This window comes from Cygnus olor, chromosome 16 (genome assembly GCF_009769625.2).
Source record: "Cygnus olor isolate bCygOlo1 chromosome 16, bCygOlo1.pri.v2, whole genome shotgun sequence".
NCBI classification, from domain to species: Eukaryota; Metazoa; Chordata; class Aves; order Anseriformes; family Anatidae; genus Cygnus; species Cygnus olor.
The window spans coordinates 14,216,347-14,243,972 of record NC_049184.1 but is presented as its reverse complement, the minus strand read 5'-3'; the positions used below and the strand labels follow the sequence as shown (position 1 = coordinate 14,243,972).

General features: G+C 48.7%; 2 protein-coding genes across 8 annotated transcripts in view; one reads left to right on the top strand and one right to left on the bottom strand.

Annotated features, from left to right (window-relative positions):
- The first annotated feature begins 2,076 nt into the window (after positions 1–2,076).
- LOC121079088 overlaps positions 2,077–27,626 on the top strand; it is a 39,399-nt gene continuing 13,849 nt past the window's right edge. For 4 of the 5 annotated variants that reach the window (XM_040575954.1, XM_040575953.1, XM_040575952.1 and 1 more), the window contains exons 1-2: positions 2,077–2,221; positions 11,670–11,800. The gene's annotated coding sequence lies outside the window, so the exon portion shown is untranslated. The remainder of the gene's footprint in view (positions 2,222–11,669; positions 11,801–27,626) is intronic. The other variant, XM_040575951.1, reaches the window with a different exon arrangement.
- Positions 3,148–12,025, bottom strand: NPBWR2 (neuropeptides B and W receptor 2). Of its 3 annotated transcripts, none has more exons than XM_040575957.1 (3): positions 6,479–12,025; positions 5,976–6,107; positions 3,148–5,485 (listed from the first exon to the last, which is right to left on the bottom strand). In XM_040575957.1, the coding sequence occupies exon 3, from the start codon at positions 4,861–4,863 to the stop codon at positions 3,865–3,867; it is 999 nt and encodes a 332-aa protein (XP_040431891.1). In that variant the 5' UTR covers positions 4,864–5,485; positions 5,976–6,107; positions 6,479–12,025; the 3' UTR covers positions 3,148–3,864. The 3 variants fall into 3 exon arrangements, with proteins under 3 accessions (XP_040431891.1, XP_040431890.1, XP_040431889.1); XM_040575956.1 differs by having other exon boundaries at positions 5,976–6,677; positions 6,765–12,025; XM_040575955.1 differs by having other exon boundaries at positions 5,976–12,025.

Below are 27,626 nucleotides of genomic sequence, written 5' to 3'. Positions count from 1 at the left end.
GAGCTACGGCACAACTCCAGCGAGCACAATTGACTGAGACAAAAAAAATTTCTTGCTGCAGCATGAAGGCTTAAAAAGCAATAGTGATTTCCGATCCCCACTCCATGTCTCAGGTGCCTGCATTTAAAGTCTGTGGTGGGAATATGAGCCCTAATTCCTGTTTCTGGGGTGGAAATCGCATCTTTTTCCATCTCCTGAGGCTGACAAAGCACAGTCCCCCAGTCCCCAAGGGGCAGGTGATGTCCTGATGTCCTGCCTGGCGGGGGGCAGGCAGGAGGCCCTGCCTTCCCCCACCTGCTGCAGCACGCAGGAGCAAGCCGAAAGCCCCCAGCTCCTGCTGTAGCCAGGGAGCTGCGAGGTTGCCCAGCACCTTTGCACTCATTCAGGCATCCCAGAAGGAAGCTCATCTTCGGCTTTGGGGCTGAGCCGGCTGTCCTGCTTGATGCACGGCCAGCTGGAAGGGGCTGGAAGGGAGGGAGGGTTGCTGGTGGAGCCCCCTGCAACCTTGGGGACCCTGGGAGGGATGCTTGGGTTAGCAGAGTGATAGCAGGGGATTTATTAGGTGACTCGTTAAGGGCATTTATTTCCCTGCCTCCAGTGTTCAAGGCATGGCCAATGCTTGTCTGCAACAAACCAGCCTGATTCAGACGGATAAGCAGGCGTGCAGGTTTTCTGCAGGGTGAACTTGTGCAAAGAGCAGGGAAATGTCCCCTCCACCCTGATTTCTGCTCTCCCAGCAGCAGCAGCAGCAGCAGCAGCCAGGCTCTGGCTGCGTGCTCAGAGGCTCTGCCCGAGCACGCAGCCTCGCAGGCAGCTCCCTTGCGTGCAGCCCAGCAGTGCTGCGGAGCTGCCGGAGCTGCAAAGAAAAGCGGAGAGTGCCGCTTAGTGCCACGGGGCTGCTGCAGCACAGGGCGCCGTTTGGCATGCACACCACCATCTCCTGCACCCGTGGCAGCAGGACATCCCCTGCACATGGGGGAGACCTCGGTCAGAGCAACCCCTTCCTCTCCTTGGGCACTCCATGGAAGCAAAGAGGAGCTGAGGTTCCTGCCTCGAGCGTTTGACAGAGAAAAGCAGGGCTGCAGGCAGGATGCTGACAACAGCATGGGACCGCTGGGACCCCTCGGCCAAATATCTGCTGGAGGATGCGGAGAAAATGGGATCACACCTTTCTCGGCTGTGCTCAGACGGGAGGCTAAGGTGCAAACTGAAATACAGGAAATTCTGTTCATATGTAGGGAAAAAAAAAAAAAACCCACTGCTGCGAGGGTGGTGCAGTACCCAGAGAGGCTGTGGCTTCTCCATGCTTGGAGATATTTAAAACTGGAGTGGACACGGCCCTGGGCAACCTGCAGCAGGGGCTGCTTGAGCGGGGGATGTCGGGCTGGGCGATCTCCAGAGGTGCCCCCAACCTCAGCCATGCTGATTTTGTGGCTGTCATGAAACAGGACTGAAAGGGAAAAAGCTCCATCAATGACACTTGGCTCTGAACGAGGGTGATTTCAGCTCGACAGGGTCTTTGCTGCCTTTCCCGCAGACCTGACGCCGACGAGCATTGGCGTTGGACCTAAGCAGAGAAGCCAGGTGCTCGGTGGCACCCCAGGAGCCAGCTTTTGGGGACCCCGAGGTTTTTTTCCCCCCTCCGGAGCCTGTTGCCAGCAGATGGCAGCCGTGCTGAAGCCGTGGGTGCCTGTCGCAGCCCAGGTGCTTGTGGTGCTCTGTCTCTGCTCCCAGGGGCCTTGGAGCACCCCAGCACCCTGCTGCTGCCAGCACCCGCCTCCTGCCCTCGGGAGGTGGTCGGGACACGGCCCCCAGCTTTCTGCCCAGAATCAACCACCCGCATCACCCCAACCCTACAAATTTTTCCAAAATTAACGCTTTTATTATGGAGAAGGCAATACAAATGACTTCATGTTCACAAATCTCTTTCGGTTTTCTAAAAGGGAAACACAGAATTGCCTTTATGATGTATCAAAGGCTGCTAATTATGGTGCCAGAGCCCTGAGGGCACTCACAGGCCTGAATCACCCTGAGTGGCCTCACCTGGGGGCTGCCCCAGGCCCCCACCCTCTCCAGGAGCCCATTTAAGCTGGGTGCTGCCACCAGAGCCCTTCCCTCCTAGTGTGGTCTCCTGGATGGACCTTGGGGTGCACCCTCCTCTTCATCCTTGTTTTCTGGGAGAACCTACGTTCTTGGTCTCTTGTCTTGTGGATGGGCTCAGGTAGGTGTGCTGTAGCTTGTCTCTATCCCGTATTCTTTTGATTCACCCATTCTGTGCTTTCCTGGTAGGGGGCAGACAGGTCAGGGCCCAGCTTGGTGCCTTTAGGGCCAGGGAGCTCTCCCTGTCCCAAGCTGAAGATGGGAAAATGAGGAAAAGACAGGGAAAAAAAGCTTAAGTGTGTCTCATTGTAAATGAGACCTGAGTTTTTTTGAGAAAAACTTATTTTGCAAGTTTTAACTTAAAACAGTTAATATAGACCCCTAGGGAGGTTAAGGGGTGTGAGACCAATCTTGCCCCAGGCAGGTCCCTTACCACAGCCCTCCAGGACAGTGAGTGCTGTGCTCAGCTGGGCCTGCTGCCCTAGCACTAGGGCTGGTATCAGGTGTTTTTTAGGGTGGTGATGACTGCAGTGGGTTTTCGGTATTGCTTTGGTTGAAAATTTCCACTCACACTTAACAAAGTGCTTTGGTGGCTACACCACTGCCCCTGTTGTACCATGTCCTGCAGGTTGCCTCCCTGTCCTGTAAGCAGGGGAAACACTGAAACAGCTTGAGTGCTGCAAGCTGGCCACAAATGTGCATAAAAACTTTTCTGTAAGCTAATGCATGGGTCTAGAAGCATAGATAAGAGCTTACAGGTATTTTGGGGCAAGTGAGGTACCTATTTATAAGTATTTAATGTTATATGGATTGATATTCACCAGTGCTTTGAGCTGGTCGGGGGAAAGCCATGGTGAGGGCAGCAAAACACCTGATTTGTTTGTGGCTTACAAAACACCTGATTTGTTACAAATTGGTGACTTCTGATTTTACAGTAGATAAAATGCAATGCATATAGCAGTGATGTGGGACAAGTAGCACAGGGTTTCTTCAGAGAAAGAGGGACCATTTTTTTCCCCATGAAGTTTATTTCATCAGTCACTCTTAAATAAATATATATTTGACATTTAACAGAAACAATTAGTTAAAAATAATTTCTAACACAAATTACTACAGTTGCTGAAATATTTATACAGTGTTGGATATCACTTTTAAGACACAGGTTTTGCTTTTTGGTTTAAATTTAACTTGTGTTACCAGTTCAGGAAAGAAGAAATCTGGCTGTGGGAGTGCAATAGACATCCCTCAGTCAAAAACAAGGCCATAACACCTGTGCACATGTGAACATGAAATATTCTTCCAAATACTCATCTTGCATCCTCTGTCTGTTTTTTTATGACACAAAGTGCGTGTTGGCTCTGCTGCATCAAACCATCCCCCAGATACCACAGCTATTGAGAACTGAACCACCCCTTAATCTGAAAGCTGCTTTTCAGCTTCTCTGTGCTGTACAGCAGATGGCAATAAAGGACTGCCATGGAGCAGAAGCAAACTGTTAAAAGGGAAGTTCTGTCCTTAGTGCTTTGGGGTGTGTGATTAAAAATAAGAACGTAGCGATGCGATTCTGAGATGTTTGGGGATGTGGAGAGGGGAAAATGCAAGACTGGCAAGTAAGCAGGACAAAATTTGGGAATGATAATAGACATACACATACATGTAAACTAAAGAGAAGGGTTGTGCATTCATTAAGTGTTCCCCTAAGTTTGCAAAGTTGCCCCTGCAGAGCCATGGGAGGGAAGGGATCTGCGAGCCCCAGCCCCGTGCTTAAGAAGTTCTGCATTCCAGCATCTTCCGGAAACTTTTCCGAAAGCTGTCATCCAGGAAGGCATACAAGAAGGGATTCAAGCAGGAATTGGCATAGCTTAGGCTGGTGATGAAGTAGGATATGCCAATGACCATGGAGGTCTGGGGCAAGTCAGTGGTCAAAGCCACGATGGTGGCCAAGTGGAAGGGGGTCCAGCAGAAGAGACACACGGCCAGGACGATGAAGACCATGATAGTGACTTTCTTCTTGGCTTTGTCCAGGGCTTTAGCGTTAGAGTTCAAGTGCATGTTCCTCAGCTTGTACAGCATCATGGTGTAGAGGATGCAGATGGTGGATACTGGAATGGCGAAGCCAAGGATGAGGGTATAGATCCTGCTGGCTTTGAACCAAAACCTTTCGGGCTTGGGGAAATTTAGACCACAACTCTTGATCTCCAGGTCATCCACATAGACGTTAGCAAAGATGATGAAGGGGAGAACTATGATGGTGACTAGGATCCAGATGCACAAACTGACGATCCTGGCTGCTTGGTACGTACGATGTGGCATCCTCTTGGACTTTACTGTGGCCAGTACGACCAGATACCGGTCTATGCTCATGACAGTTAAGAAATAAATACTGGAGAAGATGTTGTAGTGGTCAATGGACAAGATGACCTTGCAGAGGACTTCTCCAAAGGGCCAGTAGTGCAGGAGGTGCTCAGCAATATTAATGGGTAAGACAAGTGTGAACAAGTCGTCAGCTATGGCAAGGTTCAGGATGAACATGTTTGTCACAGTCTTCATCTTAGGAGCCTTGAGGATCACATAGATAACAGCGGTGTTGCCTGTGAGCCCAACAGCACAAATCACGGAGTAAATCACAGGGAGGACAACATAGAAATCGGCTGCTTGCTCTTGGAAGGAGAAGTTGAACCTCATGCTGCTGTCCGGGTAGCAGCTGTTGCCTGCACTGCTGCAGGTGCTGTTCAGACCATCCCAGAGAGAGCTGTTCCCCATGCCTGCTGGTCACAGGCTGCCCTCTGAAGTCACTGAAAGCCTTGCTAGCCCAGGTGGGAGAACCTTTTATCCTGTATGGTACAAAGCTGCTCTATCATCTAGAATCAGGTTATTTCCAAAAAGTGAGTTGAGGCAGCATGGGTAATCTCACTTACCTCTGTTTGCTACCATGGGAGAAGTCAGACTTTTGAAATGAGCAGGGAAAAAAAAAATTGAATGATGCAGAAGGCTCCATGAACAAAGCAAATAAGGATTGTATCTCCCTATGCAAGTCGAACCTCTCCTCTCTTGGAGAGGATGTAGGTGAGCCGTGGCTTTTCTCTGCTGGGGAGGTGAAGTGGCTCCTGTTCAGCCATCTGCAGCACAAGTCCTGGGGGTTGCAGGAGTGAGGAGGGCAGGGAGGGAGCTTTGTGCCTGGCCGGCTTCTCTCAGCCCTTGGAGCACTTGAGGGCTGGCTGCTCCCCCACTTGCAGGGCTTTTTTTTCCATGTCAGAGCAGAAGCATTGTTGTATTTAATTAATGCCTTTCTTTGTGCTGGGGACTTCAAACTTGTTTCTCCGGCTGAGACTGCACACACACGGAGGGAGTTTCTGGTGTGGCTGCTCCTCACACCAGGGGTCCCCTGTCAAGAGAAGGAAGGGTGAAAAAACAGAGTTGAAGGAATATTTCTAAAACTAAGTTAAAGAGGCTTAACCCACATTTAAAGTAACTTTTTAAATTGAGTATAGCTTATGATATCAGACCATGCTCACTGCATGCATTTGTGGCAGTACACAAAACTTGTCACAGAAAAACGTGTGGATCTCCAAAGTTCAGGGCTATCCAGGCTGAAAGGGGGGGGGGGGAGTACCCTGAAAGCAAATCTGCTTTAGAGTCAAAGCAAGAATCCCCCTGTCTGTTTACACCTCCCTCGCAGCTTCCACCGCTATTGCCTGACCCATGCTTCCGAGAATTCCTCCGCAGGGAAGCGAGCAAACAGCCGACCCCTGCCAAGATCAAAGGTTTGGCAACTGGTCCCCAGGCTCTGCAGAGAGAAGTGCCTCGCTCCGCTAGTGGTGGCACGGCAAGAAACTGAGCAGGAAGAGCAGCGTTGGGCTTGGAGTGCCCCTTACCTGGCGAGTGGCTCCGGCTGCCTCCGGCACCTGCTGCTCCGCATGGCTGAGCCTCTTCCCTCTGCTCCCAGCCGGAGGAGGGTCCCCGGGATGCTGACGTTACCAGTCCTTGCAATCATATCAACATGGTGCCTGTGTGTGCATCGCACGTCGGAGTAATTAGCACTCCTCCTCACCAGGGAGAAAGGGGGGGAGAAAGTTCTGTCTGTGCTGGGCTATTTAAATGGGGAACGAGGGAGATGCTGGCAAGCAGCTGTTGCACCAGGGCAGCTCTCTTCGGGAATAGGGGAGAGGTTGGGGTGCACAGGCGGCACCCAGGGCTGTCACGCTGTGGCTGTTTGAGTGAGGGATGTGTGAAGTGCTGGTGTGTGCGTTAAAATGTTTCACCAGGGAGCACTGGCTGTTTTTAACCAGGGAAGATGCACAAATGTGTGTGGAGGGAGGGAGTGGGAGGAGGGTACACACCATTACAGAGCTCATAATGAACAAATAAACAGACATACCTTGCCAGATTCCTGCAGGCTTCAGCTGCTCCGGGGGAGCTCAGTTGACGTCCCCCCAGCTGGGTCCATCTCTTGGAAATGCAGCTAAATCCTGGGATGTGCTTGGTGAGGTGTGGGGGTCCTGCAAAGCCTGGCAGAAACACACTCAGGTTAAATAACAAAACCAGGAACAGCATAAGATCCCTTCCTTTTCATGTCCCTGTAAAAAGAGGAAAAAGGAAATCGAGGGTCATCTTGGTTCTCCTTTAGTCTTTTAAATGCAGCACCCAGCTGGAGGTTGCCTGACCTTTGTTTTAGAACCAGGGGAGAGGAAGTGCAGGCATCCAGCAGGGCTCAGCCTGCCAGCGTGCGGTGTCATTCCTGAACTAGGCGGTCACTGGTTCAATGAGCCCCGCAGCCAAGGGCTGTTTGATTTTGTTCCTTTTTCCGTGGGTGTTTACCCTCTTCTGGCAAGACTCCTGTGCACCAGTAACTGGGATGAACAAAACGCTTTGCACTCAGAAGTACCTCCTTAAAGGCCGTGGGTATAACTGACTTTTCAGCAGACAGGGATTTTTTTTCCTTGCCTGGTGTACAGCTCTTGCAGATGTTTTCTGTATCTCTACCAAAATTCCACCAGCTGTTAGACCTTGGCATAATTAAACAAAATGAAGTTTGCCCACAGAGTATCCATAGCAATGATGGGGGTGTTACTTCAGATCATAGACCCCTAGAGCTGCCTTCGTGTTCTCTTGGGGAAGTTCTCGTAAGTAGTTGTAGGGGAAGCTGGGTTTGGATGGGTCTGCAGTGGGAAGGCATTTTTTGGGGGAATCAGTTGTCATTGTCAAGGAAAAAGAAATACTGGAAGACAGAAAATTTCAGGAGAATGAAATGTCAAATTTCCTGTTTGCACAGAGGTTCTCTGGGGGAAAATATTTCTAACAGGAGGAACCTGAGCTTGTCAAACTTGCCCAGATCCGAGCTCAGCATGTGCAGGCAGGTAAGGGCTGGATGCCCAGGGCTCCTGCAGGTGCAGCTGATGTTCAGGTGAGCCCGTCACTGTGGGAATATCACCTGGGGGCTGGATCTACCCACACTGCGAGGCTGCTTGGGAGCATCCTGGGGATGAGCCTGGGTGAGCCTGGTCCCACTCCTTGGACTCTGACCTTGATCTTCCTTGTGATACGCGATGCCCTCATTAGAGAGCACCTGCTGCTGCCTTACGAGTTACGGCTCACTTCATTTCCAATACTTTGAGGAACAATTCTCTCTGGATGAAGACAAGGGGGAGCCCCATTAGTGCTGGGAGACGGAGGGGAGCGGAGGAGCTGACGCAGCTCTGACAGTGTCACCGTCTCTTCTTACAGGGCGTGACTTGTTTGCTTCCAAATTAATTCCCAGAAAAGAGGCTGGCAGCCTGAACAAGCCTTTCAAAGCAAAATCCATACGGCGGATCTTGTGCACGCTATCCGTCTGACCTTAGAGCAGCTGTTTTCAGTGTGAACAGTCAGGGTGTCCCTTGCATGCAGACCACATCCCACGGGGGGAAGAGGCCAGTGAAATTTCCTTCTCTCTTGCAAATTGTACCTTAAGGTGATGCAGAGAGGTGTGAGCACAGAGGTATTGCTTGTTGCTATTGAAAGGTAGAAGTATTGTGATCCTGATCTGTTCCTCAGGGCAGAAGATTGTTTGCAATAAAAATCCTTCTGTTTTCCAGCATAAAGCACAGGGATCTGGGAGAGCTGAGAGGCTGTCCTTTCACTCCCCTCATTCTTACCTTGGAACTGGCTTTTGCACGAAGCCCTGAAACCAAGTACCGATTTCAAGTTGCTGCTACAAAGGGTACAAGCTGCGTCTTCCCTCTGAGCTATTTGCACGTGTCTTTGTGCAAAGAGCGCTGTCACCAGCATGGTGTAAGAGGGACAGGGTTTCTGCCCTGTCAGATTCATGTGATGGAGATGGTTTTAATTCTTGAAACCCATGTTGATAGCGTGCAGTTTGAGTCAGTGGTGCAAAGGGAAAGAAAACGATGAAGAAAGTGTCTGAAAAGATGGGGCTTGCAGGGAGGGTGTAGTCACACAGACCAGGTGTGGATTTGGATTACTCCTGCTTTCCTGGATACCTGAAGGGACAGCTTCCCTTCCCAGCTCTGGAAGAGGAGGCCTTGTGCAGTGCTGGGCTCAGCCTCTGCCCAGCAGCAGCCCTGGGGTGAGACTGGAGCTCCTGCAGCCACCAGGAGTCCTGGGGTTGTTCCCAACCTGATAAGATGGATTCAATTCCCCTCTGAGGGACTGTTGGGGACAAGATCCTGTTCCACTGGGCTCTGGCTGCTTTCAAAGAGTCAAGTTCATCTCCAGGACACAAATGTGCAATCAATACGCTTCTCACCAAAACAAAATGTTCTCTGCTGACTGTCTTGCAGACGCTGGTTATTAGGGTGATTTATTTGTATGAGGTGCTGTGGCACTGCAGGTTAATATCCCAAACCGACTATGTCAAACCATCTGTAAGCGATGGCTTCTGGTGAGCCATGACAGTGTGAGGTTATTTATGGTAGGACACCTTGGAGCTGCTTGTCCTGAGCTGCACTGGTGCCTGCCTGGGTGTTTGTGGGATTTGGACACCATTACCCCCAGTAACCTCCTGCTCCTCCTCGGTGTGGCACTGGCTTGGCAAAGGAGCAGTCGGTGAGTGTTGGAGTGAGCTGGAAGGGAGAAATCCAGGCTTACTTGTCACCCACGTGCTGGCTGTTTCTGCCCTTGACCATGATCCAGGACATCTGCAGCAGCTTCCCAACCATTCTGGGCCAAAATGAGCCAGGTTGGCTTGGGTGGGTGATGGTGCCCACCTCGTGGGACGTCCCTAGGAGCCAGGTGGAGGGTGCTGGTTTTGCTGGGGATGGAGCAGACATCTCCATTGGGAAACCGGTGAGCTGGGGGTCAAGAAAGTGCCTCTGAATGGTGAATACCGATTGTGATGGATCCAGCAGCTGCTGACATGCAGCCTGCCGCAAGCTGGAGTGAAGGCAAAGTGCTACTGGAGGTGCTTTGGAAAAAGAAAAGGAGTAATGAGTCCTATAAATGGCCTGTTCTTGTCAGGTGAGGGATATATCAATAACTGCTCCATAGCTGCCTCTGCGGGGGAGCGATTAAGATAAATGCTGTGTGAGTAATTTCCTCAGGCCAGCGGTGATGGGGGATAGAAGGCACAGAAGCGGGAGGTGGTGGGCGGCTGGAGCTGTCCGCTCCTTCCTGCGGGGCTGCCATGGCCGGGAGCTTCCTCACAGCTCTTGATAAACCCCAAATCTTCTGCAGGATGGGAGTTATCTTCTGGGCTTTGAGCTCTCGCTGTTCCCTATCTCAGGTTTCTTCCGTCAGCCCATGTGAGTCACGGCTGTCATGCAAGCTGGCTTCAGGACCTGTACCTGTGAGGTAAAAAACATCGAGTGACAGTGCCGTGTGCTGGGGTGCTCCAGGGTACAGCTAATTGCTTGCTTTCGCAGTCATCTTGGAATGCTGTTAACCCTTGAACCTACCAATTACCACTGAAATGTTAACAGGATTACGTTTTCCTCCCAGCTGTTAGAGCAGATATGCACAACGTAGATATTTGGGGATTCTCCAGCACAGTCCTTTGGTTTGCAGAGGTAGCAAGCAAGGCATAAGGACCCTACTTTAAAAGGACCAGAATCCTACTTCAAAAGGAGAAATAAAAGCAGGTTAACTGTCCTAACTGGTGTGTAGAAAAGAAATGGGTGTGAGCGGGTAGAGTTTTGCTGTTCTTCTCCTGGCTCCTCATCCACGAGGCACTTTTTGGTGACCTGCTGCTGGCAGCCCTGGGGTTCTGCAGGACACGTGTGCTGGCTTGGTACCGCTCTGCACACCAGCACCCCGTGCAGGAACTGGACCTCATTTACTTGCTATTAAACTGCTTATTGCAGAGCTGCTAATGGCCCTTGGAGCCTCTGAGCCACTTTCAGGTGGTACAAGTTGCTGCCTTGACTTTTTCTAAAAACATCTAAAATGTCACTTCTGGGAGGTCACCCCCTGTCACTCCTGGTCTTGCTTTGAGAGCTGCGTGACTGCAAACCAAGGCGTTGCAACGGGGTTAATGCACCCACAGAAAACCAGCACAGAGCTCTTTGGGGATGCTCGCTGGGGAGCAGGCTCTGTGCAATATATTCCAATATCTCTAAGCAACAGCTAAATGTGTCACCTCTTCTGCTTAAGTAGCGGAGCTCCTCTGGCCTAAAAGGCTAATCATCGGAGGGTTATGGAGTGCAAATTGCTGCTGAATGAATTTGCTTTGTTCACTCCAGCTCCCCTTCCCCACTGGTGTTATGACAGTGAAATGACTCATCTCCATGTTAATACCATGTTTTAGAAAAACGTTTTAATATTTTGTACAGTGTTCATTGTTTAGATTTTTTTAAAAAAGTGTGGAATCTGTCTTCTGGCACGACGTATTCCAGGGTGATTGCACAGAGCTGGCACCTTTCTATGAATGCTCTTCAGGCAAACCAAGATAGCAGGCTATCTTATAGTTTATGATACCATCAACTATACTTGGAGGGGGTGGGGGGAAGTAGGAGGCTGGATTTGAGTGTAGCCAAACGTTACTCTATGGCTTTGAACTAAAATAATTTATTACAGCTCACTTCTGCAGCTTGCGCCTGCCTGACTAGGTCATCGCAATTTGTGTAGCCAAATACCTGCTAATGATAATTCAGTTTTTGAAAGCATGATCCTTGTTGAGTTTCAGCATGAGATGGAGCAAATGAAAGTTGCATAACAGAGGCGAGCCTCAGTAGGAAATGGTGTGTTGTGAAATGCCAAAAAAAATATATATATACACCCAAAGGCATTGCTGCGGATTGAGGTTTCAGGCTTCTGGACCCTCTTCATCTGCCCCCTATGGGGCATGGATGTAACAGGCATTTGGCTCCAAGCAACTGAAGGTAGGGATAATTTTAGTATGTGTGCCAGAAATAACCAAAAGAGCGGCAAACATAAATCAGTAGGACCTGATTCATCTCCCTTTAAGCTTAATTTGGACCCCAAATCCCAGGCAGCCACAAAGCAACCCCCACCCCTAAAATCAAATTCCCTGGGGAAATGAAGCTGCCAGGTCGCAGCATGGTGTTTGCACACTGTATGTGTGTGGGGAAAGCTGCTCCCAGACTGAAATCCTATTGATGCAACTTCAATTCTAGGCAATCAAATCACAGAAGGTGTTTCAGATTCTTGTGGAGGCGAAGCAGGGGGGGAAGAAAACACCAAATCTCTCTTCCATAGAGAACAGTTTCTGAAGCACGGAGCTCCCTGGGGCCAGGCCTCCTGCCAGGTGAGTAATTCCAGACAAGCTGATGGAGCAGGAGGAGACATTCTGTGTTGGAGGGCTGTGTTAGGACCGAATAAATCTTTCCACTCACAATACCAGTGATCCTCAGTAATATCAGAGTGTCATTGTACTGGCACAGACCACATGTGGGCTTTGTGAGATCTGGCTCCTCAATTTCACTTGAAGGTGGACAAAAAGGGTTTCCTTGTAAACGGTCCATTCCCACTGGTTTCTGCAGGCTCTCACCGAGGCTCCTTGCCAGGAGGCTGATTTTTGTAATAAGAATTGCTTGCTGCTTGTAAATGCTAAGTGATGCGATTCTCTGCCTCGGATGTCAGGAGTTACGGGAGCGCATGCCGTACAGAAACACTCCCCAACTGCATCAATAACCTTTTTGTGTTGTTTAGTGAGTACTAGATAACTGCTGAGCGGTTTCATGTCTCTGCAGGTTACTTAGCAATCAATTACTCGTCTGTCCTCCAGAACATCCTAATTTACCGGGAGGATGCGATGAACTCCTCGCTGCAATCAGGGGCTGGCAGTGCTGCTCCCTGGCAGGTTCGTGGGCTCAGCAGAACTGTGTAGCAGCTGGGAGTGAGCAGGAATAGAGGTTTTTGCAACCTCTGCTTTTTGGGGGGTTAAGACTGAGCGTCCTTGACATATGGCCAAGAGGGTGAAGGTGAGGAAGCTGTAGGTCTGCAATAACATCTCTCTTTTCTGAGTAGCTTTGCAGCTCTCCTTGGTCTGCTCCATACGATGTGGAGCTGGTAGGATCCTGCTACAGCCCTGCAAGGGCTGGGGGGTATCCTGGGCTGGAGGGAAACTGGTGTGAGAGGCAAACCATCAGTCCTTGTGGTGTGAATGCCAGCTTGTCTGGGCTGCAGGCTTAGCAGCTGGGCTAACAGTGTGTGTGCTGCTCCCTCCAAGCACAAGGGAAGGCAGACTCATGCAAACCATGGTAAAAAAGCTTACAATGGCATGTCTTGTCCCATGTGTGCTTGGAGTTAGCACCCAGGAGGCTCAGCTGATGCAAGGAAGCTCAAGTGATAAAGCTCAGCTGCAGTGTGGGGACACGTTTGTCTGGGAGACTGCCAGCAGCCACTTGTCAAACAGTTAAGAGAAAAACACTGCTGTAGGAAGCTCCTCAAAGGGAGAGCTGTCCTTGCTGTCCTCTTGTTTCATGGTGCAATTGGTTCTCTGGTACTTGCTCTCTGCAACAGCCCTTTGGCCTTGCAGCAATGCTGTAGGAAGTGAGAAGAGGGAAAAAAACCCAGGGAAGTGCTATGCACCTGATCGCAGGGAGCGATTGCACACAGGCTGTGTCTGGGGACAAGCACTAAGGCCTTCCTCAATAATTATTTCTGGTCTCTCACTCCATGGTGATGAAGGAAAATAAGCCTCAGGGCTTTTTATCACCCTGCATTTTCCATCGTGCTGCTCTGTGGGGCTGCTGCTCCTGGTGTTCCCGTCCCTGCTTTTCCTTTCCTTGCTGCCCTGGGGCACCTGAATAATGGAAACTTCATCATTTTGTCTGTATTGAAATCCACAGAGAAGCTTATGGGCTTGTTTCCAGTGTGAAAGCAAGCTCAATTTTACCCATTTTATAGGGGGAAAAATGTAAGGTAGGAGAAAGACAGGCAATCAGCAGATGCTTTTCGTGTGGTCGCAGGGAGGGAAAACACAATTACGGTGCGTGAGACACATAGTTAACGTAAAAGCAACAAAAGTGACCCAAATGGCGAGCCAGCAGCAATTGAGCTGGCAGCATTGTCAGTAATGGAGCTGCTCTGATGTGCTGCTGTGCCGGCTCCTTCCCCGCGCACCAGGCTTTTATTGCCGCTGCGCATCTCAGGCTGCTACGTTGCTGTCGTGCAGCCTGTTCTTAGAAAACAGGTTGGCTTTTTTTTAACTCTCTTGAGCATTCAAGTGAGTCCAGGAGATGTCGGAATGGGTTGATAAGCAGCCTTGCGTTGTCTTGGCTGTTGGGTGTTTTGCTCAAATTGCTGCTTCTCGAGGCTCCGAGCTGTGATGGAGCTGTTGACTTGCTCCCAAGCAATCCCAGGCATGCAGCTTTTGAGGGAGGTGGAATAGCTAAAGAGAAAAATGGGCTGGGAGATCACCTGTTTGGGGGAAATGGCAGAGAAAAGACATGCCTGGATGAGCTCCTGCCCTCTGGGGTCCCATGGGTGCCGTGGTTCGTTCCTGCCAGGGCCTCCTGGCTGGGCAGGTTTGTCACTGCAGCTGTGCTGCTTGGAAAGAATAAATCGAGGCAGCTTTTCCCCTTTCATCTCCTTTTCTTTTTTTTGTGTCAGGAAAACCAGGATGTCTTCCTGCTGGATTTCACAAGCAGGAAATCAATTGCTGAGAGGTTCCCGCTGGGAGATTTGTGTCTCATGAAATTCATGCCGGGGGCAGAGAGGCAGGCTGGGGAGCTGGAGATGACAGCTCTGTCTTCCTCCTCTCCGCTGCTTTAATTGTTTGTAATGACTTAATAAGCAGCACTAAACAGGAAAGCTGATCCTTCCCTGCAGCAAGCACAGGCATGAGGCATTTTATTAACTTTCCTAGAGCCTCTGCTTGGAATTTCTTTGCTGTATTTTCCTTCCTATGGCCTCAATCCAAAGCCTCCTGGAAATTGATAGGAAAGCTGCTGTTGACTCTGTGGTATCAAGGCTTCAAGTACTGAGCCAGAACCAAACCATGCAATGATCTTGGAGGGAAATAGCACGGAGAAATGGCATAACTCACAGCCATGAAAGTGTCTGTGCCTTGGCACTCTGTGTATACAGATGCATACCAGAGAGAGAGAGCAAATTAAGCATGAAAAGCACTGTTTGCTGAAGGATGACTGGGAATAGCTGGCTGTTCAGGCTGGGAATGAGGAGGAACTCCTGGCCATCAGCAAGAGGAGGTGGATGGAGAGCTGCTGTGCATCCAGTGGCTCACTAGCTCCAATTTTCAGCTGCAGACACTGCCTCACCTGTGAGTGTGTTCATTGATGGCATACAGGTAAAAACAAAGGAGTTTGTCAATGATAACTTATGGAATTTTGTCCACTGGTTGGAAAATCCAGTCTTCAATTTACATATTCTTAGAAATGTCCACTGTCTTGTACAGAAAATCAAAAGAATTCAATATTCCAGTATTTAAGTTGGTGTTAAGCTACAGCATTGTCCCCAGCAGATGCCACCTCCCTGCCTCACAGGGACTGAGGACACAGCATTGCCCAGCACCTTTGGTGCCAACAAACCTTTGCCCTCTCATTTGTTCTCGGTAACAGCACACGGGGCTCAGCAGTGAATGGATGCTCTTCTCTGGCCAGTGGGTATTTATCACCCGTGAGCTACCCTGCAGCAGTGATGTGGAAGAAAAGCACAATGTGAAGTAATTCACTGGCTGTTCGTTGTGCTGTGGTGTTGCAGGGCTCAGGAAGGAGCTGCGCCTCTGGGCAAACAGCTCATGATGAAAAACTTGTGGATTTGTTCTCTTTAATCTGTTCACAAATTCCTTGCATGCTGACCGGTTTCCATTCGGATGCTTGATAATATTTCCTGGGAGAAGCATGTCTTGTGCTTGGAGCAGCCCAGGAGCAGCTCCTGAGGACCCAGCAGGAGAAGTGGCAGCGGGGCAGGGACCCCACATCCCAGCTCCTGCCCCAACCTCGGGCTGGGTCCCACTGGTCCCACCTCACCCCTTTGGGTGCCCCCGGTTGGGTTCGCTCGTGCTGGTGTCACAGCCCCGTGCATCCCTGTGAGGCTGTGTGGGACTTGATGTGACATGGTGACATGCACCTCGGTGTCAACAAGGTGACACTTTAATGCTGCTGCTGTTGGCTCGTCAGGCAGTGCCCACACAGCCTGTCTGGAGACAGCTGGGGAGGAGAAGGCTCAGGAGAACCGGGATGAAGTGCCACGTGCCACCCTGCTGCCAAGGACCGACTGGGAGCCAGGACTGGGGGGTGACCCACAAGGGCCAGGCAGGAGGGGCTGTTGGCTGTGTCAGTGACAGACTAATAATTATCTTTGCACAAAGGTGAAAAAGCATCAGTTCGCATGGTCTGAATAACCAGATCTGATAATTCTTGCTGCGCGTTACAGGAGCTGTGCTGATCTCATTTGCTCTGAAATACTATCTGTGCAGCTTAGTCGGGAACAATATTGAAGTCCTGAACCTACTAATAAAAGTCACACACATAACCCAGGAGCAAACCTTTGCAACCCATGTTTGTTGTGGATGAGAAGACCTAAAGCTTTTGTTTCGGGTTGATTTCTGCTCTGTACAGAGGGTGCCCAGGTTGCTGCATGGGTGGGAAATGGTGGCTGAGCCAGGTGGGTGCAGGGACATTTTTTGGTGGAAAGCCACATTTCACAGGGCCATAAAGTGGGTGTCCTGGCACCTTGCGAAGAGGAGAAAATCCTTTCTGCTCAGGCTGAATGGCAGTGAGCTAGATAAGCAGGAAATGAAGCTGGAGGATGGCAACTAGCATAAGACAATCAAAGGGGAAATGACAGCCCGGGTTTGTCTGTGTCACAGTGTGTAAGATTAATAAAAGCAGGGGGGCAGATGGTGTGGCAATCTCTCGTTGCTCGCTGAGCTGATTAACGCTGTCTCATTTTTCTTGCTGACTTTGTCTGTATGCTGACCCATGTCTCTGTATTTGAAGAGAAGCACGGGGCTGGGGCCACGCTCCTCCTGCTGCAGCCTGTGTGGGCTGTAAGTGTACTGGTGGTCCTGAACCCACCTGTGCTGGGGGTGCAGCTAAACCCTTCCAAAAGTCACCTCTGGTAAGTCAGGCCTGGTTTATGTTTTCTTGAGTTTGGCATTGTAAGCTTCACCAGTTTTTTCTTTAAAAAATAAAAATAAAAAGGAGGTGTTTATTAGCACTAGCCGTGTGGGCATTGCAGACTGTGTACGGATGATTCCTGTGGGATCATCGTGAAAGCCACGTTTACCAGCTGCTCAAAAATAAACCTGACAGGAGAAATATAAAAAGTGATGAACAGCAGCGAGCTGCAGCTCTGTTGGGGTGAAAGAGGCGTGTGGGGTGGCTGGATCTGGCATTCCCCTGCCCCTGCACACCATTAGATCCTGCTGGAAGCCTCTCACACAACCTTGCTGCTTTATAAATCATCCCCACAGCACCGATGATGTTTCCTGAGGTGGATTCAGGCCCAGTCCTTTTGGCTGCTGAGTATTCATGGAAAGTCCTGAGCATCTTCCTCCCCGACACTTTGAAACAGCTCAGGGTCGTCCTCAGGCTTCAGTGGAGGTTTTCAGTCTGTAAGATTTTTTCTGCCCACAAACGGGATTTTATTTGTGTACGGTGAAGCATTTTGGGTTCCTTCAGCTCCCTCATTCCTGTGTGCAATTGCTCATGCAAGTGGATGAAGTTGGGCATAGAGAAATCGTATTCCTGGATTGCCTTTCTACCTCCCTGTCACTCAGATAAGCGTGATTCTCCCTTAAGGAGGATCAGACCCAGGGTCTGAAAGCTGCTGTGATGCTCCCAGCACTGCTCTGTGCATGGAGTCGGTGCGTGCAGGATGAGCACTGGGACAAAGACGTGTGGAAAGGCTGGAGAACAGAGGGTGTCAAGCCAATCCATCCTCCTGGGAGGGATGTGAACGCTCACTCACAGATCACAGACTCAGGACTCTGCTTTCAGCCGGCTTCCAATTCATTAGAAACACCAGTCTCATAGTCAGTAATAAAACCAGCTGAAATAATTATAGTAATACTTATAATTAAAATAATAACATAATCATTCACCACTCACAATTTATTTTCTGCTTTGTCCCCATCCTGCATCTGGCTTCTGGTTACCTCTGTCCCTGCAGCTATACAAACAGTGTGGTATAGCCGAATTAACACGAAAGGACAAATAAAAGAAAAAGGATAAACCTTATTCTGCAGTGCTTCGAGCAAACAGGAGCACGAGGTGATGGAGTGTGTTTTAGGGCTGTGGGTGTAACAGCTCAGAACGTGGCAGAGCAGTTTTATATTATTTTTAGAGGTCTGAAAACATCGTTCCCAAAACAATCTCCCCCTCCTGTGTGCCATCATAAATTGTGAAACAGAAAAAAGAGAAAATAGCAGAGGTTTGATTAAACTGGCTTTTTTCGGTCTTAAAATAGTGTCAGCTTGATGCCTGATATTTTAGAAATTGGATTAGTAGCATCTATTTCATCCCACCAGAGGGGTGGATTTAAGGCTTCCAACAACAGAAATGCTGGATGCACGAGCGCAGAGTTTGCCAGCCCTGCCACCCTGGTATCTCGTCGTACTATTTTAAGCAGCCTCAGTCAGATGTATAAATACACTGGTACAAACAACAACAGAAAGAAAATGTTCCACCAAATGGGGAAAAATAAGAAGGTGGGGTGGCAGCCTTTTCCAAAGAGCTCCGGTTGATTTTGAAGAGAACAAAAAAAGGCTCAGTGTGCTCCTTTCCGTGAAAAATGCAGATGTTTAATAGAAATATATTTTTGAGGCTGTTGGTAAGCACGGTATGCTTTTAGGTCTGGGAGGAACAAACACGCTGTTTTCCTCAGATGCTGCCTTTGAGAGGAGAATTGCAAATATCCTGGGTTGTTTTGTAGGGTGGATCTAATGGTGCTGGGCCGTGATTGTCCCAAGTTTGGGATGTTGGCACAGGGCAGGCAAGGAGCAGCTGGGTGCCTTTGCCAGGACCACTGCAGCCGCAGCATAATCCAGCAGAGCTTTTTCCTCCTGCAGTCTCATTTGTAACCCGAGGCACTCCAGGGCTCTTGAACTAGGCGGCTGTGGAAGTTAATCAGTGTAATTACTGACAAATGAACTTGCTGCCTTCCTCTGAGCATGGGTGTGATGAGCGCGAGGTTACCCTGGGAGCGCTCACCAAGAGGGGGCTTGTTCTTTGGCAGGGAGGGGAAGGAAATAGGGCTTGTAGTAACCAGGGTGACTAGACTTCCCGGGAAGAGGGAAAGAAGCAATTAAAGACGTGAGCTCTGCTTGGGATTATTTGCATCATTAGCCTCAGCACTTGGAGACGAGGCTGCTGCCTTGAGAGCCTCAGAGCGCAGCGTGTCCCTGACCTGCTGCGAGCACAAAGGGCTGAGCCAGTGGGCAGCAAATTGACCCCATGCCAGTCACTGGCTCTCCCCTTCCCGGGTTTTGGAGGTTCTACCTGTTTTTTTGAGACTTATTTTGTTTCTATTTCCATTTTTTTTATGTCCTCTCTGAGATACCCTATCTCTCAGGTGCAGCCCTGCTGATGCACAAGGTTGCGCCTTGTGTACCGAGCAGGATTATTCTCAATCAGCCACACCTCTCCTCACCTTTACTCTTATGCTTCTTGATTTCTACCTCGCAATCCAAGAATGTGTAATAAAACCAAACCAAACAAAACACAAAACCTACAAAAACAATGGGCAGGGAATGGATTAGGTACTTAGGAAAAGAAGTGGAGGTATTCCTCAGGCTTGTTCCCCTCTCACACGAGCCCCCTTCACTTCTCTTGTTGCTTGCAGCACATGTTCAGCTCTTTCATCATCATCTGCCTGGGCTTGTTTCTGCTCTGGGCATCATGCTTACTATTTGTTAGTTGTTGGTGTTTTTGTTGTTGTTTTGTTTTCCCCATGTTGCTTTAAATTGTTTACCTTCATTTTCCAACCTGTTGGAGTGATGTGCTTTCCTTACCTTTTATTATTTGACATTTTTTTCTCTTATTCCTTTAATTCTCTGAATTCAACTTTCCACTTGCCTTGTGGCTGTTGTGTGTCAGTTACATGCGTATCAATTAATTCTCTACTGTCTGCCTCAGCCAGCTCTTTTAAGGGGCTGAGTAGCCCTCTTGGGTCAATCCCATTTCACGGAGATGCCTTTAAGCTGCCCCTGTGCTTGGACAACTCTGGTGGGAAGAAGCCTTGACGCAGAGGTTATAGGTCTGAAGCGACGACTCTCCTTGCAAGGACAGGAATATGGTTATCCTCCATTTCCACGACAAATCGACCACTTCAGTTTGGGGAAGATCTGGCTCAGATCGGCAAAGAGGTGCCTGCTGGAGGCACGCAGGCCTGGTGGGATGGCAGCAGCTCCTTGGGATTTGGGGCTGGGTCTGCTGCACCACAGGGTGTTGCTTTGGGGTGCTCGGGCAGTGGGATCAGGCACCCCTGTGAGACGTGTGTAGGGAAAGGGTCTGAAGAGCCAACCTGCTTCACTTAGGTTGCCAAAGCTTATACAGAAAAAAGAAAATTTTAATGGTATTTTGGAGAATTTGAGGATCCTTCTCGTTTCTTTGCCCCCTTTGTATGAGGGCTGGAAAGGCAGAGCTCATGTGATGAAAATCCCGGATTTATTACTATTATTTTTTGCAATGTTTTCATCACAGCAGGAGTCGGGCTAAGAGGATGTGCCTGCCTTTGCCTTAATGACAGTAACGATGACAGCGGGAAGCTGGTCAAAGGTACATCATTGCTCTGTCCTTAATTTTCCCTGCACAACCGAGGGTGATTTAATAAATGAGGCACAGCCAAGACCTTTCTCTCATCTGCTCATCAAGCAAAACACCCCCCCCACTCCCCAGTCACACTTCAGCTTCAAATACGTCATTTGCATCTGGCTGACCTTGGCTCTCCCCTACCCAGGGGAAGCTGAAGAGGTGGGAAGCCAACGGCTGCGGTGGGTGAATCATGAAATAGCAACCAGTGCCTGCTCCTGAGCAGGGTGTGCTGGAGAAACGCCGTGTGCTGTGCCATGGGAAGACGAGAGCAAATAGATTAAACAGGAGATAAAAAGATAGGAGGGCACCTAGTCAGCTATTGTTGAAGGAAATGTGGAGAGGGGAGGAAAAAAAAAAAAAGGCATTAAAAAAAGTGCCAGAGATCATTATGAACTGCAGCACAGGTCCACAGCTCTTCTAATAATAGGCTATGTAGTGAATGCTAGAAATAATGTAAGATGTTGAGTGGGGGCTTTTACTGAATGGTTAAGTGAAACAAAGGAATACTCTTATACTCATTCTAGCAGAAGTTTTATTCTTATTTAAGCAAGATCCTCTTTTTTTTTTTTTCTTTTTTTTCCCCTGAGATAATAGCCACACTGAATATACTGAAATATCTTCTCTATTAGCTCCTGCAGGATCTGGATAAAGCTCTCATTCAGGTAAACTTGAATCTAATGTGTGTCTGCATAGTAATAAGTTAAATGGGGGCTATCAAAGTGTTGCAGGAGTGCGGATGTGCTGAGGGCTGCTATAACTCGCTCGCCTGCAAGTAGGCAGAGTAAATTAAGAGTGGATGAGCCATGAGTTTGAGCAGAGCAATTATAAATTATGTCAGTTTAAGGGAAACATTTAAGTAAATTAAGCTAAGGGGCTGTCTTTAGCGTGAGCCAAGGTTTAAAACAGACTTCTACTAAAGAGGACTTTGTAGACCTGGCTCCAAACAGACCTTCAGAGCCAAGCATCCAGAAGCTTGAGGCAGCTCAGGGCTTAAGCAGCATTTTATGGCCTTGGCCTTGACTCTTGGGCTATAAAAGCTCCTGTGAAATGAACGCTAAAGTTATAACTCCCCAGAGAGTTCTAAGAGCCCCAGATGAGAAAGGTCTACCTGGATTTTGGGAACAGGATCTCAGTGCAGAGCCAATACACGTGCCATCAAACTGCATCAAAACACCTTTATGGGGGGGTTTGTTCCCAACACCGGTCACCTGCCATGTTCTTTGGGAAGGAACAAACTTTACAAGGCATAGTTAAAAGAATTTCTCTGGCAGGTTCACAGCTGTGAGAATGTTAATAAACCCAACTGGCTATTTACTGTGCAGTAGCCACTAAGCAATTATGTTTTGTCTGTAGGCAGCCTAATGAAACCAGCAGTTAACGACCTAATGAGAAGAATTTAAACCAGCCCACTGTTCCACAGCGGCATCACTCTGCTCTCCCTGGCTGCCCTGCACTGTGTGTTTTCTGGAGGAGTTTAGAGCTGGTAAAACGAAATAAACAGCCTCATTTTGGAGGAGTGGTGATGCATGTTTTTTGTAGTGGAATTTTGCACGTGCGTGCCCAGATGCTACAGCACGAAGTCAATGTTTCTGCAGGAGATGGCAAGCAGGGAGCTGTGTGCTAACACAGCATGGGAAGAGCAGAGTGATTTTTATTTTATTTTTTGGCAGTTCCCTCTGAGCAAGGCAGAAATCTCCCCTCCCAACACAGCGTGTTGGTGTCACAACAGGGCAGTGGAGGGCTGAGGGCAGGATGTGTCAGTGAACAGGAGATGGATGCAGAGCTCAACCACGGCTTGCTACTAACCACAGATGCCCAACGTGCCCTGTCTGCTCCCCAAAGTGATGTTTTTTTGGAAAAGGTCCACCTTTTTTGTGCTGCTGGAGTGCCCGGAGCCTCTTTTCCTTTGTACGAGGCAGCCTGAAGGGTCACGCTGCTAACGAGCAAACTTGTTCAGTCCTTCTCCGGCTCATCAGCGAGGAGAGGACGAAGTCATTAGCCATCTGTGCCAGGGTAATTACGCAGCAGAGCCTGGCAGGCAGCCAGCAGGCAGGCAGGGGCTGCTCTGCCCCTGGGACCGATGCTGATTTTCTCCTCTGGAGCTCAGCGCAGCGCTGGCAAGGGGGCTCAGGCTGCTTGTCCTCTTGGATGCCCTCTGAGCCCAGCAGAGGTGGGCAAGGAGACTGCCAGCATGAGCTCTGGCTCTCTGCTGTCCCTCTCCTATTTCGTTTCTGGTTTCTGTAGCCCTAAAAGCATAAGTTTGCATCCTTTACTGCCCCAGTTCAATGGGGATATTGTAGTACCTGTATGGATAGCTAACCCTTTACGTGTAAGCTGATAAATCTTTAGATCAAAGATGCTCTGAAAGCTGCTGTGCTGGTTATAATTTCAGGTTGTTTTTGATACAGCTTTCCACTGACAGCAGTGCATTGTTTTCTGGTTTCTTTGAATGGTCTGCCAGTCTTTTGGTACATAACGAACAGCAGAATCTATTTTACCTTTATTATGCAAATTATTATATGATGTCTAGCCTCTCTTTCTTTCTTCTTCAGTCCTAAACAGCATGCTCACTTCTATGTGTGCTTTTAATTGTTTCCACTGCTTATCAGTAGACTTTTGGGTTCTGCCAGGCATGTTTTGAGCCAGGTGTCTGGGACTCACTGCAACATACACTAGGCATCAAGTCAGCCTAAAGAGCAACTTCAGGATGTGTTCAGCTGTATTGTCTCTTCCTCCCTGTACACTTACTAAAGGTTTGTTATGAACACTCTTGTTTGCTGAGCCCTTGCTCATGGCTTAATCCCTTTCCTGAATAATCAGTTGTCGGGATTTAATCCCTTCTCATCTGTGAGGTCTGAATTTTGAAGTGCTCTGCACATGCTCTCCTACTCATCTTGTGCTGTCCTTGATGGGAACGTTAGGCCTTCATGGATCACTTTTCAGACTTGTCCCAAGAAAGTTTTTTGAGATCTTTGAAGGGTTTTTGGTGTGGGAATTACAGCCCTAATGATTGATGGGGGTGGCCGTTGCCTGAGTTGTGAAACCTGCTGAAAAATGCTGTTCCTTCCCTTCCAGGTGACTGCTTTCTTCAACAGATTACGAGCTTTGGGGATTTCTTTTGAAAGGGAATTTCAATGAATCTCTGTTTTGGTCTCCAAATTGGAATGGTCATTTTTTCACCAACACCTGCTTATTATCCAGTTAGGCTTATTATCCAGTTATTATCCAGCATCTCCCCTTAGATGCTGGGCTTAAAAAAGTCTTTAAAATCTATACCTGATCTCCTGCTACCTGGCTGGAACTGGAAACAGAGCTCCCGGGCTTTACTCGACTTAGCTGAACGTGCTATTGCACATCTAAAATGAGTGGATAGTTGCTTATACTGGTCCTCTCCACCAATGTAAGATATGCATTCAATGAACTTGGTGCCCCAGAGGTATTTGGTTATGTGTTTTCCTTAAAAATGTAGTTAGATGAGGTATGTGGGACTCATTTATTTGAAAGAAGGCGAGGAGGAACAGCTGAGGCTCCCTCTGTCAGGCCTCGCTACCCAGCAGTCTGGCACAGATGTGCTTCTGAAGAGCTTTGCAACTTGTCCTTATCATGTTCTATGTTTGATTTAATGAAAGAATTTTTAATGAAAGACCTTTTCTGTACTGTAACTGAGCTCCTAATCTTATCTGAAAGCAGAGCACAATCCCTTCAGAAATGGCATTTGAATAACAGCTTATTTGCATTTCCCGCACCACGGTGTCACTCGCAGGAACAGCTCTTTTTTTAGGAGAAGACAATCAGCAGATTTCTCTGAGTCAAAAGTGCATCAGTGATGCCATGTGGAGTAGGTATGAGAAACAAACTGTCTCACTTCCTAGCTGAGCAAACAAGACCTTCCTTGTTCCCAAAAAATGAGAAGTGAGCTTTTCCTTAGCAAGCACCTGAGACTTTGTGTAGGTTTTCCATGACATCCCTGGTAGATTTTTTCATTTACTGTTGGTTGGAAGGAGGCTAAGCCCCGAGCTGATGGGTGCCTGTTGACCTGAGCTCTGATGGGCGGGGCCAAAAATCCAGTGTTGGATTAGCCCAAAACCAACATCCAGAATTTGGATGGGGCTACGTGGAGCACTTAACACTAGAAAATACTTGATGGTGATCTGTAGTTCCCACTCCAAAAATGGTGGGCAATGCAAAGAGAGACCAGTTTGCTGCCTGCTCTGTGCAGAGCTGATGGTGTTGAGCAGCAGAGCCATGGGATGAGTTGATTGCTGGTTTGTTGGGGCACACAAAGTTCTACACCTCTGCTTTGGTCGCAGAGCAGAGTGCAGTGTTTTACTAGACAACTACCTGCACGGCAGGAAGGATGAAGAGGAAAACCTTCCCCTGCTACTGGTGATGCTGTTCTTGTTGCAAACACGAGTTACATCCTGTGGAAGGCCATGAAGTTCATGCAGTGGAAACTGGGCTGAGCTCTGATCAACTCTGTCCTTCACCAGGTGAGTGAGGGCTGAACTCTGCCCCACATTTCCCCAGCTGGAGCTGAGAGGATTGAATTGCATCCATTGACAAGGTGAGAAGTGTGTCATGTTTTGTCTTGCCCTGTGCAAGAAATATCCTAATTTAAACCACTTCTGTCTTAGCTTCTGCTCCTTCCTCTGCCTCCTTGCACAGATGCGCATCTCTAGCGAGAAGGCCCCATCCGTTTTGGTCCTGTCAGCTCCTCTCTTCCCCCTCGTGCTTCTCTTTGTACTAATTCACTCTTCCCTGAGAAGACCTCCATTACTGGAGTAATAGGTACTATTGAATCAGCCTTTGATGTGACGAGCAGTGGATTTTTGCTGTCAACGTGTCAATTTAAACTGTGGCTGTCATGCTAAAAATAAAAGATCAATTCCCTCTTCCTGGAGAAGAAATTAAGGAAAAACCTTTTCATGTTTTGAGCCGAGTGTATACCGAGTGTATAAGGCTGAAGAGGGTGAAGATGGAGATGCGGATGTCTCCTGAGAGGAGTAAATTTGTCAGTTTGGCAAATTAGAGAGAGTATGCTTGCACCTTTTAAGTAGTCAGGTACCAAAATAATGTCACTGAGTAGGCAGGGCTGGGGTGGGGTTGTTCTCCCTGCTAAGCGTAGCCATGAATTTTGACAGATTATTCACACAAGAGGCCCAGAGAATCACCTGGCCGAGGACAATTTCTCTGTTTGCCTGATTTTACAGTGTGTTGCTGCAAACCTGTTCAGCATTTTCCTTTCCCTTTGTGCCCCTGTGTCTGGGGTGCTCGGTGGGAACCCCTGGGCCCCTCTGTGGTGGCACCTCTGGGGCCTGTGTGGTGCCAACCGCGCGGGGCCTGCAAGGCCTCGGTGCTGTTTCACTCGGCGCTGTGACATGTTGGAGGGGATCTGATGAATTATTCAGCAATATTAAACGCCCTGCGAGGAATAATTAGCGGCTGTGGTTATGTAAGGTGAAAGCAGAGGATTTCACATGTTTTGGTGTTCAGGTTGCTGTGCCAGGGGACGTAGCAGTGGGGGGTGAGATGTCCCCGTGGCACCTCAGTGTGGTGCTGTGTCTGTGCCCCCTGACGAAAATAACTTCTCTTTGGAGCCTGCTTTCTGCTAGAAAGGGGAAGAAATGGGGGAAAACCACCCCAATGGAGCAAAGCTGTGGCCAAGAGCTCTCTTCTGTCTGGACCCCATGGAGGGGGCTGGAGGCAGCACCCTGCCCTCCTCCTGAGTGTTTGTGCCCTGTGTGCCCCCCCGCCAGGCTGTACTTTTGCTATCTCCCTGTCGAGCTCACAAAAGAAGTCCAAGGAATCAGCCAGCCAAGCAGATAAGGAAACAGATGTTGTAGAGTGCAAAGGTCAAATAAATACAGACAGCTCAGGAAATAGGCATTGCAGAATGATGCAAAGCTGAATAGGTGAAAAGAAAGGCTTTTTTGAATGGAATTGCAAAGGGGAATCTCTTTTCTGCGGAAAAAAAAAATATTCCGATGAATTCAAGGCAACAAAGAGAAGAAAGGGCTTTACATTTACCAAACTGCAAGATATTCTGCCAGGCCTGTGGACTTGCAGGAGCGCGCACAGCCTCTGCAGCCCTGCAGCCAGACCTGTGCCTTGCACATTTGGTCTCTGTTTTTTTCACTGTTTGCTGTGCTCTGCCACATGATGAATAATATGGAAATGCTTTAGTCCAGAAAAACATTTGACAAACTGCAGTGGGTAAGACTTATGTGTACCAGACTAGGTGACTGCTGACCTGGGACTTGCCTTGCTCCCCATTTCTGAGTGACTTAACTTGTTTCTAGTCTATTAAGAAAGAGACAAGTCCCTAATTAAAATGCATTTAATTCCAGCCTCATTAGCCTGGATCATGTTTCGATGTTCTCGTACCACCAGCAGAGACAGGACTTGTACTTATCGTCATTAAAAATGCAAAATGCCACCAGGTGGTCTCTCTCTGGTACAGGCAGTGACTTATGCCACAGCGTTTGTCACACAAACGGCCACAAAATCAAGTCCCAGATCCATTCTAATGACTCCTGCAGCCCTAGCAGCCATCCCAAGTGGGATTGGGGACAAGGGGGCTTCACTAAATGCCTGTGTCCTTCTTGCAGCTTGTGCCCTGGTGGTCCTCAGGTCTGCTCCCACCAAACCCCACTGCTTTGTGGTTCCCAAATTGTTGCATTGTGGCAATAGGAATCATAAACTGTGCAGCTCTTGTCCCTCAATTATCCAACTATGGCTGTGTCTTGAGATGGTGAAGAGTGCATGCTGAAGGAAGAAGAACACTGCAGAGGTAAAACACAATGGGAGATTAAAGACACCTACATTTGCTATTTAAATCCCATTAAACATCAATTATGATTGTTCTGATAAAGACAGGGCAACATTCAAACAGCCACTGGTCTTGATGTTGTAAAATGCTGAACACGGTTACTTCAGTACCTCTCTAGACAAGATTACAAAGACAAGATCGCTGTCCCTTAGTCACAGCTGAAATGTAAATCTCAGCACATATGGCTTACAGTGTGGAAATGTGGTGGTGCTGGGGGGGCCAGAATGGGATTTGTTTTCAAGGAGCCAGGAAATGCAGAGCTGGAGGTTCCCAACACAGCAGCTCTGGTACAGCCCCCAGCCAGGGTCTGGCAATGGATTTCGTAGTCAAACAGCACGGCAAAGCTAATCAGGACTTGCTAATTTTCATGAAGTCATACGCTTGAGATTCGCTCAGACTTGCATTTTCCTGGAATAACTCAACAATAACACTGTGTGTACAAATGGACTCTTGGTTTATCTGCTGAGACCACAGTTTGTCTTCCTCTTGTGGCCACCGCAACCTTTCCTCTCCCACTGCTT